Raw genomic sequence first — 14784 nt, 5'->3', positions numbered from 1 at the left:
AAAGATCTAAACAATCACAACATAAAATTTATTTATGGAAAAAGGTTGATATTAAAAAGATAAAAGACATAACATCTCATTTTATATCTGAACTTATATCTCAGGCTAATGAAAATTTAAATATTGACCAATTATGGAATAAATTCAAAGAAGGTAGTAATAAAATAATAGATGATAATGTACCAAGCAAAATAACTAAATCTAAGTACACCAACCCTTGGGCAAATAGGGATATAGACCATTTATGTAAAAAACAACGTAAAGCTTACAACAAAGCTAAAAAAACTGGTAAACAAGAACATAAAGATAAATATAAAAAGTTAAAAGCTACTGCTCAAAGAGAAATAAGAAGAGCCCAGAGCACGTACATGCAAGAAATAATTAGCCCCCAGTTAGAAGTAAAACCTAAATCTTTCTGGCAATTTATAAAAAGTAAAAAAACAGAAACATCTGGTGTTTCACCATTAAGAGGAAAGGATGGCTTATTATATAGTGAGCCGAATACACAAGCTAACATCCTAAATGAACAATTTAAAAAGGCTTTTACTACCGAAGATACATCCTCTATGCCAAATAAAGGTACAAGTCCCCACCCCACTATGCCAGACATATTTATTAGTAATAATGGCTTATTAAAGTTACTTAAAAACTTAAATCCACACAAAGCCACTGGCCCTGATAATCTGCCAGCATATTTTTTACATAACTTTGCAGAAGAATTGTCTCCATTTTTGACATTCTTTTTCCAAAAATCTATTGATACTGGTAAAATCCCAACTGATTGGAAGCAGGCTAATGTTGTACCAATATTTAAAAAAGGTGACAAGCATAACGCTATTAATTATAGACCAGTTTCACTAACTGCAATATGTTGCAAAATTCTAGAACACATTATAACAAGCAACATAAGGAAACATCTTACAATTAATAACATATTAAATGATAGTCAACATGGGTTTAGAAGTAAAAGGTCTTGTGAGACCCAACTTATCATCAGTTTACAAGATCTTGCAAAATCATTGGGATATGGTAACCAAATAGATGTTATACTTTTAGATTTTTCCAAAGCTTTCGATAAAGTCCCCCATCAAAGATTAGCCCAGAAATTAAACTTTTATGGTATTAGGAATCAAAATTTAAATTGGATAAATGACTTTTTAGCTGACAGGCAACAGCAGGTACTATTAAATGGTGTTAAATCTTCAAAATTAGCTGTTGATTCTGGTGTCCCTCAGGGAACAGTTTTAGGCCCAACATTATTTTTACTCTTTATTAATGACCTACCCGAACATGTAACTTGCAATGCAAGACTTTTTGCAGATGACTGTTTATTGCACAGAAATGTTAATAATAGTTCTGATGCCGAATTACTTCAAAAAGATTTATCTAGTTTAGTACAATGGGAAGAGGACTGGCAAATGAATTTTAATCCTGAGAAGTGTTATGTTATTCATATTTCTAAAAAAAGTAAACCTTCAACTTTTGATTATATATTACACAATCATGTTTTAGAAGCAGTAAAAGATAGTAAATATTTAGGCGTAACTATAAGCCATGATCTTGATTGGGGAACACATATAAACAATATTACCTGTAAGGCAAATAAAACCTTAGGTTTTCTTCGTAGGAACTTAAAAAACTGCACACGTAAGGTTAAAAACCTTACGTACACATCACTTGTCCGTCCAGTCGTCGAATACTCTTCCCCTGTATGGGATCCGTACAAAAAGCAACACATCACTCAGGTTGAGCAGGTACAGCGTAAGGCAGCCAGGTTTGTCTTCAATGATTATAAAGACAGATCACCTGGAGCAGTTTCAAATTTAATTAAATCATTGGAATGGGAAAATTTAGAAATAAGAAGGAAAAAAGCTAGATTAACTATGCTATATAAAATAAATTGGGGGTTAGTGGAAGTTCCTAAGGACAATTTAACAATATCTGATAGACGTACTAGGGGAAAACATAAATTTAGGCAAATATCAACAAATAAAGATTTCTATAAATTTTCTTTTTATCCTCGCACTATTTCGGACTGGAACTCACTACCTGAAGCAATAGGTATGTCTGACACCCTGGAATCCTTCAAAAGTGGCATATCCACTCTAACATTTGAAGGAGCCACAACAACTTATTAAACTACAAAGCCACTGTACATAATGTATATATGTTATTGTTAATGATTTTTCTTTGTCATATTATTTTTAAATTAAGTCCATATGTACATAGCACACAAGTTCCGGGAAGTTTTACACTCCTACCTAGGAGTCTACTCCCGTATTCGGAAGAAGAAGAAGAAGAAAATTAATTTAGCAAGAATACAAATAAGTCACTTTATTGGAGTTATTGCTCTTTAATGGTGATGTTTGTTCCGTAATAGATAAATAGACACTTTAAATAGCAATCCTCAATCCTCAATCTTAAGGCCTGTTGGCACGAATTTTCCCAATGTGCAGGTTTTCTCTTTGGTGCGTTTTTCTCGGCGTATTTTCTTCTCTGTGCTTTAATTTAGTATGCGCTGGTTAAGATTGGGATTGAGGAACAGCAGTATCAAATCTGCCTGTTCTGTCAATGTAATGTGCCACTGTTTGTAGTTTGGCTTTTGTCTCTTCGGTGTTCTCGCCGTCTAGTCTCGTTAGCATAGTAGCTAAATTCAGGTTTCTGATCCCGACCTCTTTGGATATTTGTTGTAACATATCTGCTCGTTCGTTCTCATAGCAGGGACACTCCAGAAGGAAATGGTGAGGTGTTTCAGGTGCTCCACAGTTGCATGATTCTATGCCGTTGGTTTGGCCTACTCGGTTCTTGTAGTAGTTGAGTTCTGTATAGCCAGTTCTTAGTTGGGCGAATATACTGAAATGTCTTTTAGTGGGAAAATCATACATAATTGAGTGTTTCGTAGTTGGTATTTTTTCGTAAAGGTCCCTGCCTCTCTCAGATATTTCCCATCTTCTCTGCCATTTTTCTCCTGTACTTTTATAGGCTGCCTGTTTGACGTCCTGTAGTGTTATGACGTTATTTTCCGGTGGTAGTTCTTTTGCTTCCTGTGCTGCTGTTTTTGCAAGGATGTCAGCCTCGTCATTGCCAGCTATATTGGCATGCCCTGGTGTCCATGATATGATTACATTTAGTCCTTTTTGCCTAAGATGCTCAATGTTTTCTTTTATTTCTCTTATTACGGAAATGTAGCTATTTGGGGCCCAGTTCAGTGTTAGTAATCCCACAGCGCTTTGACTGTCAGAGAAAATTTTGATTTTTTGTATTGTGTTGTACATATTTTCTGTAATGCAGTATTCAAGGACCATGAGAATCGCTATGAGTTCCGCCAGGAGGATGGATCCTCTTTGTGCCACAGGTCTGTGTAGTCTTGCAGCAGGTTTAATGTGTTCAGCATAAATAATTGCTCCTGCTCCTGCTCCTAGCAAAATAAAATTAATCAGCAAGACATATCCTTGAATCCTTGATATATCTGACCAAAAAAATAGTTACATAATTTATCTTATATGAATTGCAACTCTCACCATTCATCACGAGCTTTTTTTGTTTCTGGACAAGCACAACAGGGTTTTAATTTCTGCTCTGTCTTTTTCTCTTCTTCTTTCGGCATAATTAATTAAAATTGTTTAAAATTGAATCAAGGTTATAATATCTGAACAAACCAACGTGTTTTGTAAGAACCGGATGTTTACTAACAGTCACTCCAATCCCCAAATGTGTGATAAGGTACACCAACGGTCTATATTCGAAATGACTGAAAAATTTACTATAGAATTTAAATACAATAATACATTTATTATCAATTTACTCTAAAATAAGTCTAAGTGTTCGATCATAAAAATCTAGGAAACTGGAAAACAGTCACCACACCATATTCACATTTGTACATGTGCTCCGATCAGAATCCGCTAATATGAGTAAAGCAAGTGTATCCAAAGGATAAAATATGGCAGCTGCTGAAAGTGAAAAAGATCAGGTGTTGTGTTTTATCCAATTTAACTACTAATATAGTACAACTGATATATTTGATCCACATTTTATACTATAGCAACTCATAATCTAACATTATGTCAAACTGACACCAAAATGAACAAAGCAATTCTCTGTATTTACATCCCAAAAGGTTGGAAATACCAGTTTTTCTTAGAATTATATATGTAACTGTAAGAGTAAAATTTATGTCAAGCCTCAAATATGTGTCATTTTCTCAGATTAGTATCCTGTATTATATTGTGTCATAGACATCACAAATCTGTGTCCATTTAAGGTTCATCATAACAAATGGACAAATATGGCTGTATTTACCACAGGCACTTGTCTCAGAAAAAAATTTCCTATATATCCTTATATAACACAAGGTACTTAACTCGCATTTTTGAAAAATGTCAGCCGGTCGCGAAATTCCGTTATATGCCGATTTCTTGGTTGTCAACCCCACTAACACTTGCTATGTCGTAATTCTAAATTGATTTTTCTACACAATGGTGTATAACACGCCTACTTTTTGTTGTCGGAATCATCTGTAGCAGGCCTACTTAAGTATGTCAATCGTCATTATTTCGGCTACCGACGCCGGATTGGAAACACAAAACTTGCAGTAAATGATTAATTATAAAAATTATTTAAAAAAAACTTATTTAGTTTTTGTCTGAATAGAACTTATCACCCAGTAAGTAAGATACCGTGAAAAAAATCTGACAAGTGTTATTTGTGGTATGTCTAATAAGTTACGAGTTCCTTTTTTTAGACATAAATTTTCCCATTATGTCAATGTCATTCTGACTCTCTCTGGACTTTACGTATGAAATGAAATAAGATCAGATAACTCCGAGAAACATTAAGAGCTTCCCATAAAATTTGACCAATCGGAAAATGAGATATATAAAGAGAGTGGGAAGATACCTTTTACTGCGAGACATATGCTTCCAATTTGGCGTCAGTAGACGAAATAATTATGGATGATTCCGAAAACAAAAGTAGGCGTGTCATACACCATTGTGTAGAAAAATCAATTTAGATTTACGACATAACAAGTTTTAGTGGGGTTGACAACCGAGAAATCAGCATATAACGGAATTTCGTGACCAGCTGACATTTTTCAAAAATGCAAGTTAAGTACCTTGTTTTATATTAAGGTATATAGGGAAAAAAAATTCTGAGACAAGTGCCTGTGGTATTTACACCTAAAAAACTACTCTGTGTACAGACTTACCTGTGCAGTTTGAAAAGTTTAAGGCCTGGCATCTACTAGATATTTAAAAGTTAAATGCATTTTGTGTTTCAGAAAGATAAAATCTTTTTTGGATTTTGATGGGCATTTTTTTTCGTTCCTGCTGTTGGTTTAAAAAAATAAACAAACACCTAAATTACATTTGATACGGTCCACTCTGTTACACCCTTTAACTCACCTATTGTTGTGTAGATATCTATTGTCCATGTCAATCAAGGACAATCAATACAATGCAATACAGTTGTTACCTGAGAGGGAGCATCTCAAAGATTTACCCAACTTAGTTTATTTTTACACCTTCTGCAGGAACAGAAAAAAATGCCTATCAAAATCCAAAAAAGATTTTATCTTATTGAAACACAAAATGCATTTAACTTTTTTATATCTAGTGGATGCCAGGCCTTAAAACTTTCCAAACTGCACAGGTAAGTCTGTACACAGAGTAGTTTTTGAGGTGTAAATATAGCCATATTTGTCCATTTGTTTTGATGAACCTTAAAAAATGACATAGATGCGTTGTCAACGAATAGGGGTATCGGGTCCATTTGCTCCCAATACATGTTGTGTGAATGGTGTACAATGGGATGTGATGTTTAAGGTTTTTTTTTTTAATAATTTATTGCTCTTTTAAATTTTATAAAGTAGTTACTCTAATCATCACTTTATTTTGAAACAATATAAAAAACTTATTTAAAGCAATACACTAACTAAAACATGATTAAACAATTATTCAACACAAAACCAATAAAAAGGGTGCGAACGTGTCTGTTGTAAACGTGAAAGGGGCGAACGTGAATGGGAGCGAACATGATTTTGGGCGAAGGGACCCAGTTTCATGAATAGGTTTTTTCTTGAATTATTCTGTATAACATCTTCCACCGGAAAAGATCGTCAATTATGCACGCCCTTATGACATGTATGACATCATTTACCAGATAGAAGGTGCATCTGTATCCCTGCACTATTAAAATTTCAAGCATCTTCAGGATCTTCATTCTGCAGGGTAGTCTAGAAATAATTTATGTTCCGTAGGTACGTCATCTCAATTCCCGTACGACTGTAGGGAGGGTGACCAACTAATTAGATTTTAATTTTATGAATATTTGTGCAGTATAACATCAAATATTTTCACACATTCGCTTAACGTGTGTTGGAAGTGACAATGCTTACATTTTTGTCACATGGTGACGGAAGTCACATGACAGATATAACTAACTACCGTATCTCAGAACTGGTGTATTATAGTCTTTTTGTAAGGTGCACTACAACTGGTACCTTTGCTAACTTGTACTCAACCATCTTGTTCTTTTACCAACTCGTACTTTTACCAACTCATACTTTTACCAACACATATCCATTTTTGTAGCATTGTTATGTATCATTAATTCGATAAATAGTAAACTTAATTGTAATTTTCTATATCATAATTGATCTTGTCTAAGACATGTATAGTTTGCATGTCTCTGATCTAGTAGTAAAAAATGCTAATTGACAAACATGATGGCTTTGTTTAAAATGCAGCTTCAATCTCTTGTGAAGTAACGAATTCATCAGTTTTCTCCGAGTTTGTATGATATTTTCTGTAATTAGATACCATTACTATACTGATAATAATAACAAATAAATCAATGCATTTACAGAATTTAAATGTGAAACTATCAAGCCCATTTTTATCTTTTCTGGATTGTTAAAAGTATACCTCAATGAACAAACTTTGATATTCAAAGTGGTGCATTTATAATGAAATTTATATTTTTTATCAACTTTTCTATGTTTTTTTTAATAAACCCCAATTTAGTAAGTTTTAGGTTCATCATACATTGTGTCATATAATGCGGTGTAACAAGCCCTCTTAGTTTGATATGTATTGTGGTTTGAAATTTAAAACAATCGAAACTCCATGTTTGTGCATTGACAATGTGACTTAACTTATTAATAAAGCAATCAATATTCAGTAAAATAAGGAAACAGAATACATGTCACTTTTCAAAATTCGCTTTTTAGTTAAATGTATGCATTAAGCGTGTACAGGATTTCTCATGAGAAATGAATATGAAAAATATGTAATTTAAAATTTTGATAATTTTGACACATTTACTATGAATTATCCTTGTATTACCTGTAAAATGAATGCACACAATTTATGTAATAAAAAGCAGCGCACAAACATAAAAAAAATTAATCCTGATAAAAATCGGGTACCAGTTGCCATAGACCCATTTCATACTCTGTGTTTTGCAGTAAGCATCCACATACAGTCTGGGGTTTACATTTTTAGACACCAATAACTTTGTTTAAACTTCTTGGAATGTTAGAAACTTGGACAGATGCTTCTTCATGATTAAAAAATTACATATGAAGAAAACAATTTGATCTCCTTTAATATTATCTGCATTTTACTGAAAGTGATAAATGGACTTTATTTTTGGTAGTCAATTACAGTTTTGCACTGACAACAGCAAACAAAATTTTTTTTATTTGATAAAGACCCAAGGATAAAAAATTGTGAAAAATTTATTCAAAGGAGAAAAATAATGGGCTAATCATAATAATTTAAGCTAACAACATTATCATTGACAGACAGCAGCCAATACATCCACTGGACTACATGCTTCTGGCTTAAAACAGACACATAAATAACAATGCTGGGCTAAACACATTTGTGACCACTCAATCCTCCCCTCACTTGGAACAATAGTGGATTTGAAGTGCAAAAAAAGAAAAACACACAACTAAACAAAAACATAAATCAGTAAACCACCATCAGATTGAGTTTGAAGAAGTCATTAGCAGTCTCGAAAAGACATGACCTGAAAGTATTTTCTTTCTTTTTGAAGATTTATCCATATATAAATCTAATCCTGGATGCATTTCATTACTTCATTTTTGCAATGTTTTAAACAATGGCACATGTGATTATTAATTTTGTATGTATTTTAAAGTTTGATGATGAAGATGCAGAAGAGGACACTCCATTGGAGAAAAGAAAAAAGATATTTTCTAAAGAATGTTAGTAAAATGTATATATATATATATAATAATAAGAAGATGTGGTATGATTGCCAATGAGGCAACTCTCCACCTGAAACCAAATGATGTAGAAGTTAACAACAATATGCCACTGTACAGCCTTGAACAATGAGCAAAACCCATACCACATAGTAATCTATAAAAGGTCCAGAAATGAAATTTGTAAAAAGAATTCAAACAAGAAAACTAATAGCCCGATTTATGTAAAAAAAACTAAACGAAAAAAAAAATGATGTTCAGCAACAAACCACAACCACTGAATTACAGTCTCCTGACTTGGGACAGGCACATACATAATGGGCCGGGTTAAACATGTTTGCTGGTGCCAAACCCTCCCCCTAACTTGGAACAGTGGTGTAACAGTACAACATCAGAACAAACTATAAAAATCAGTTGAAAAGGGCTTAACTCATCAGATCGAGAAAACATCAGATACAATGTGTAATAAGAACTGGACAAGGTATCACAAAAACACTTGTTGAGTCTCTATACTATTGGTGAGTAAACACACTCAAAATGCTTTCTTAACTATTCAGCAATACATTATTTTCACACACCTATGACCAACAATTTTGAATATTAACATTTTAGTACGGTGCATGATGTATGGTTTTGGAGATGACAGAAATCCCTATACAGAATCTGTTGATATTTTAGAAGATTTGGTCATAGAATTTTTAACGGAAATGGTATGTGTTTTAAACATTTTGTTTTTAACAATAAACATAACATGACATAATTCTATATAAAATTAGAATATAGAAGGTTATAATTTCAGATAAAAAAAGAGTTGATGAATCATTATCTTACCCCCAGTCATCCCATTTGTATAGAGACCATTGCTTTTTATAGGAAACAAAAAAAGTTAGGCTTTGAAGATTTTCTGTAAGTTTAATTTACAAAATATCACTTGTTTAAGGGGAGTTGGGGATAAAACTACAGATAGATTGGAATGATAAAACAAAAAGTGACCTACAATAAATAACCAATACAAAGGTAAAACATCCCCATGAAACATGACAATCTATTTACAAGTTAACACACACACAAGTTATACTAAATGTACCATATTGATTATAGCTTAATCCGATCTGCTGGTTATTTATATTTTTACCAAGAATGAACTTGTGCTGATGGTTCAATTTCATTCAACAGGTGTAATAAAATCCCAGAAAAAAATTCTATCCACTACTATACATGTATTACCACTATATGTAAAACTTACAAGTTGAAATCCCTTGTATAATATGAAATTGTAGGTGGTAGCTAGCTAGAGTATACATTTGGGGTATTTTTTAGCTTTACATATTGTACAGACACCTGCCTTTTGTTGAAAACTATTTGTTGACCTTTAGATGTCTTCTTAGTTACTTGGCCAAAAAAGGGCCAAATGAGCTTTTCTCATCACTTGGCGTCCGTTGTCATCCGGTAACTTTTACAAAAATTTTCTCCTCTGAAACTACTTGGCCAAATAAAACCAACCTTGGCCTAAAATCATCCTTTGGGTATCTAGTTTTAAAAATGTATCCGACGACCCTGCCCATCGAACCAAGATGGCCGCCATGGCTAAAAATAGAACATGGAGGTTAAATGCAGTTTTTGGCTAATATCTCTGAAACTAAAGCATTTAGAGCAAATCTGACATGGGATTAAAATGTTCAACAGGTCATGATCTATCTGTCCTGAAATTTTCAGACGCATCAGACAACCTGTTGTTGGGTTGCTGCCCCGGAATTGGTAATTTTAAGGAAATTTTGCTGTTTTTATACGACCGCAAAAATTTTGCAGTCGTATATTGGTATCACGTGGTCGTCATTCGAAGACACATTGGTTTCCAGACAATAACTTTTGTTTAAGTGTATGGATTTCCATGAAATTTTACGATAAGGTTTATTACCACAAAAGGAAGGTTGGGATTGATTTTGGGGGTTATGGTCCTAACAGTTCAGGAATAAGGGGCAAAATTGGGGCCCAAATAAGCATTTTTCTAGTTTCCAGACAATAACTTGTGAAATGGTGTATGGATCTCTCTGAAATTATACCACAAGTTACCATATCACAAAGGGATGGTAAGAATTTGCTTTAGGGGGTTATGGCTCAAACTGTTTAGGAATTAGGGGCAAAAAAGGAGGAAGAAACAAGGGTTTCCAGTTTAATGGACAATTACTTAAGTACAAAACATAATTTTAAAGCAGTGTAAGGGAGGTAATTCAAACACATATTGTCAAATTACCTCCCTTACACTGCTTGTAAATTATTTATAAAGAAATGTATTGTCTTTTGGTGATTAGCTGTCAATTTATTTTTAGAAGTTACTATTTTAAAAATGTTAAATAAAGGTAATTTAATTATAGCCATGATTATGTATGTGAAGGAATTTTATTTTTAGATATTTCTATTTAATGTTGCTGATGGAGGCTTTTTAATTTCAGGCATGATTATGATGTCATTTTCTATTTTAAAAATTATTTAATTTTAGCCATGATTATGTGTGTGAAGGAATTTTATTTTTAGATATTACTTTTTAATGTTGCTGATGAAAGTGTTTTAATTTTAGGCATGATTATGATGTCATTTTATATTTTAATACTTTTATGATGTACTTAAATGGGTTTTTATGGTTGCAAAGTCCTAGCTGTCAATTTATTTTTAGAAGTTACTTTTAAATGCTGATGAAGGAATTTTATTTTTAGATATTACTATTAAATGTTGCTGATGAAGGTTTTTTAATTTTAGCCATGACTATGATGTCATTTTCTAATTTAATACTTTTATGATGTATTTTAATGGGCTTTTATGGTTAAAAAAAAGCATTTTTCTAGTTTCCAGACAATAACTTGTGATTAAGTGTATGGATCTCTCTAAAATTGTACTACAAGGTTCCATACTACAAAGGAAAGACTGCAATTGAGTTTGATGGTTAATGCTAAAAGATGGATTCAAAAAGTTTTTTTTTAAAAGAGTTCATATTTTTTTTTCAAAAGTTTCAAGAAGAAATCTTCATTTGCACAATATTGCTATTAGATTTGTAAGATCTTTGACCAAATTTATTTTGTGTCAGAAACCTATATTATGTCAAAAATTTGATCACAATCCAAATTCAGATAGTATCAAGCTTGAATATTGTGTCCAAATTTGCCCCAACTGTTCAGGGTTCGACCACTGCCGTCGTATCAGGCTGCGCTCAGCGAAGCATTTTATTGGTTATTATCTTGAATATTATAATAGATAGAGATAAACTGTAAAAGCAAAATTGTTCAGCAAAGTAAGATCTACAAATAAGTCAACATGACCAAAATTGTCAATAGACCCATTAAAGAGTTATTGCCCTTTAAAGTAAATTTTTCACAATTTTTCATAAATTTTTGTAATCTTTTAAAAAAATCTTCTCCTCTGCAACTACTGGGCCAAATTAAACCAAACTTGGCCTAAATCATACTTAGGGTATCTAGTTTAAAAAATGTATCTGATGACCCTGCCTGCCAACCAACATGGCCGACATGGCTAAAAATAGAACATAGAGGTAAAATGCAAGTTTTGTCTATTATTTTGAAAACCGTTCTGAATAGAGAAAATCTGACATAGGCAAAAATGTTCAGAATGTTTAGCTCTACCAACTGTTTATTTACGTCAAAATTGTCAGACGACTTCTTATAGGAGTTATTGCCCTTAAATGACAAATTTTAACTTTTTTTTCATTTTTGCCTATTATCTTGAAAACTATAATAGATACAGAGAAACATTAAATTGCAAAAATGATCAACAAGACAAGTTCTACAAAATAAGTTCACATTATTGAAATTGTCAGCCTACTCCCTATGAGAGTTATTGCCCTTTGATGATGATTTTTACAATATTTTGCGTTTTTGCCTTATTTCTTAAAAATTATAATAGATAGATAGAAACTTAAATCGGCAAAAATGATCAGCAAGACAAGATTGACAATATAGAGGAAATCGTCCAATCTACGAACAAATAACATTTTGCTGATAAAGGTAGTAGGCTGTAACTCTTTATAGGAGTGATTGCCCAGCCCCTTAAATAAGGATTTTTTTACCCTCTTTTGTGTTTTGAGCAAAAACTAAAGAAGATAGAGAGAAAATAAATACAAGATCAACAAAACAGAGATTTTTCTTATGAATTCTATTCTTGTCTTCAATGTTGGAGAGTGTCCTATGTTTGGTATGCACATAGACCAAGGTGAGCGACACAGGCCCTTTAGAGCCTCTAGTTTGTCATTAGTGTTGTTGGGTTGCAGTTTTATTGACATATACAACACATATTCTTATGTTCAAATTTTGCTTGAGATGGTTATAGATTATATTTAAAGCATAAGTTTAACACCTTTTTATTTATAGACGAAGAAAGCAATGGAAGTAGGAAGAACTGGAAGAATAAGTGTAGAAGACATTATTTTCCTGATCAGGAAAGATCCTAAAAAATATTCCAGAGTGAAGGAACTATTAACAATGAATGAAGAACTAAGGAAAGCTAGAAAAGCTTTTGATGAAATCAAATACGCAACAACAAAATGATCATTACAAAGAAATTTGTTGTTTCATTCATCATGTTTTATTGATAGTTGCTATATCCCATCCTTGATATTTATTATACTGTGGATTCATTTTTATTCGTGGTATACCAATTTTCGTGGGTTTCGTGGGTCACAGCAAACCACGAATTTAAGAATTCAACGAAGAATAATCCCGAGAAATGTGTATGGAGTCGGAGGTTTATTTCCGGTTATGTTATGCAGTTCTAGTATAATGTTGATTAGCGATAAACATGGTAACATAACACGTGTTTTTATTGAAAGAAGATGCAAGTATTTTGATTAAATCAATAATAAATATATTGAATATCAGTGATAATTTACTTTTTAAAACTGATTAAAACTGTCCATGGAAAATTTGGTAATTACCGTGTCATAGTTTGGTTTACTGGTGATTAAAAATCAATAGGATTCAGTACGGGGATATTGCCCGTAGGTAATATTGTTTATGACAGGAACATTTATTTTCACACCTTTTACTTATATGACTGTTTATTTTATCGTAATTAGGGAAATGAGCTTTCAATCATAGAGTTTTGGATGCCTTATAAAATTTCGACAAGAATTTATAAATTGTAAAACAAACAAATAATTAGTTGTCTCTGTCCATTATTGTAGTAGAAGTTTTCAATGCACACTTTAACCTAGAATGACCAAGCGAGGATTTTGACAATTCAAAACTTGTTCAATGAATTCCTTCTTTTTTTTGTGTTATTATTGATCAAACCAAGGCGGTTAAGTGATCTCCTAAATCAAAAAGAAATCCACGAATTACGTTTCTGAATTTATTGTTTTGTTGTAATCAGCGATCCACGAATTTACGTATACCACGAAACGTCTTTTTTTCTCTATCCACGAAAATTGATACCCATGAAAATAAATGAATCCACAGTAGATAACAATGTTACATCTTTGACATTAACTATAAGACTACAATATTGTTTCTTCAAGATAAACTGTTTGTGATAGATACCATGGTTTCAGATGCTTTGGAATATGCATATTTCTTCAAAATATTTCATACAAAACATGAAAGAAAATTTTTACTTCACTTAATGGGGTATAATTACAAAATGTATACATGTATTGCATTTTTTCTATCTAACTATTACATCTGTTTTACATCAATACATTACAATTTTATTTTAGTGAAAAGTAATGTTTATTGAATATTTTGAAATATGTGAAAACAATATTATATTAAATGAGATTTTTTGATTATTTAATTTGTTTTTTTATTTAAATCCAAAGATATTATGGAGGCTGTTAAGTTTCAATGTGTTTGAGGTGTATGCCCTTTTTTTGCCAAAGATATCCAACACATATCTTGATGTGCCCTGTGGTTGTAAAATGTTTGTATTGTTTCAGTATTTTACAGGTTGCATTTTGGTTAAATAATGACAGTATTTGTTATATTTCTTTACCAGATATAATTTTTTTAGTTTATATTACCCTGCAGCTGTTGTCTTGAATGCATAGATGTAAAATGATCAACATCCAAAAAAGAATTGCACTCAAAATAGTAATAGGGGTTATCTTGACCTTGCAGTGAGGTGAGAGATGAAAAGTTTCCATCTCATATGTCCATTGTCCTCAACCTCATTTTCATGGTTCAGCAACTGCATAAAAAAATTGTTATGTTAATTTCTCACTAACAGAAACAGGATAATTATCCTTGCAAGGTCTTCACGTCTGCCAGACAGGTCTTCACGTCTGCCAGACAGGTTCTCCTGTCTTAGACATTTTATGTGATCTAGGTTAAGTTTTGTAATTTGCTCCCTTTCTCAGATACTATAAGCAGAAGGTCAACTATATTTCGCATATGAAATGTTTGTAAGGTATACATGTCCATCTGGCAGGGTTCATCTGACCTCAATATTATGGTTCATTGGTCAATGTTAAGTTTTCTTGATTGTCTGTTTCTCAGATATTATAAGCAGTAGGTTAACTATATTTGGTGTAAAGAATAATTGTA

The 14784-nt window shown here is 32.4% G+C and overlaps 1 protein-coding gene across 1 annotated transcript; it reads left to right on the top strand.

The window, feature by feature from the left end:
- The first annotated feature begins 3830 nt into the window (after nt 1-3830).
- LOC127725618 (transcription initiation factor TFIID subunit 13-like) lies at nt 3831-14030 on the top strand. Its single transcript, XM_052232709.1, has 4 exons — nt 3831-3973; nt 8170-8236; nt 8849-8946; nt 12616-14030. The coding sequence occupies exons 1-4, from the start codon at nt 3944-3946 to the stop codon at nt 12790-12792; spliced, it is 372 nt and encodes a 123-aa protein (XP_052088669.1). The 5' UTR covers nt 3831-3943; the 3' UTR covers nt 12793-14030.
- The last annotated feature ends 754 nt before the right edge of the window (nt 14031-14784 follow it).

Source organism: Mytilus californianus, unplaced genomic scaffold (genome assembly GCF_021869535.1).
Source record: "Mytilus californianus isolate M0D057914Y unplaced genomic scaffold, xbMytCali1.0.p SCAF_15, whole genome shotgun sequence".
Taxonomy (NCBI): domain Eukaryota; kingdom Metazoa; phylum Mollusca; class Bivalvia; order Mytilida; family Mytilidae; genus Mytilus; species Mytilus californianus.
The sequence above is the reverse complement of the archived record's forward strand: the minus strand, read 5'-3'. Positions and strand labels throughout refer to the sequence as shown.

Coding starts and splice junctions, on each gene's coding strand:
- LOC127725618 (XM_052232709.1), top strand. CDS start 3,944: ATGGCAGCTGCTGAAAGTGAAAAAGATCAG. Junction 8,237..8,848: donor AAAGATATTTTCTAAAGAAT/GTTAGTAAAATG, acceptor TTAACATTTTAG/TACGGTGCATGATGTATGGT. Junction 8,947..12,615: donor TAGAATTTTTAACGGAAATG/GTATGTGTTTTA, acceptor TTTTATTTATAG/ACGAAGAAAGCAATGGAAGT.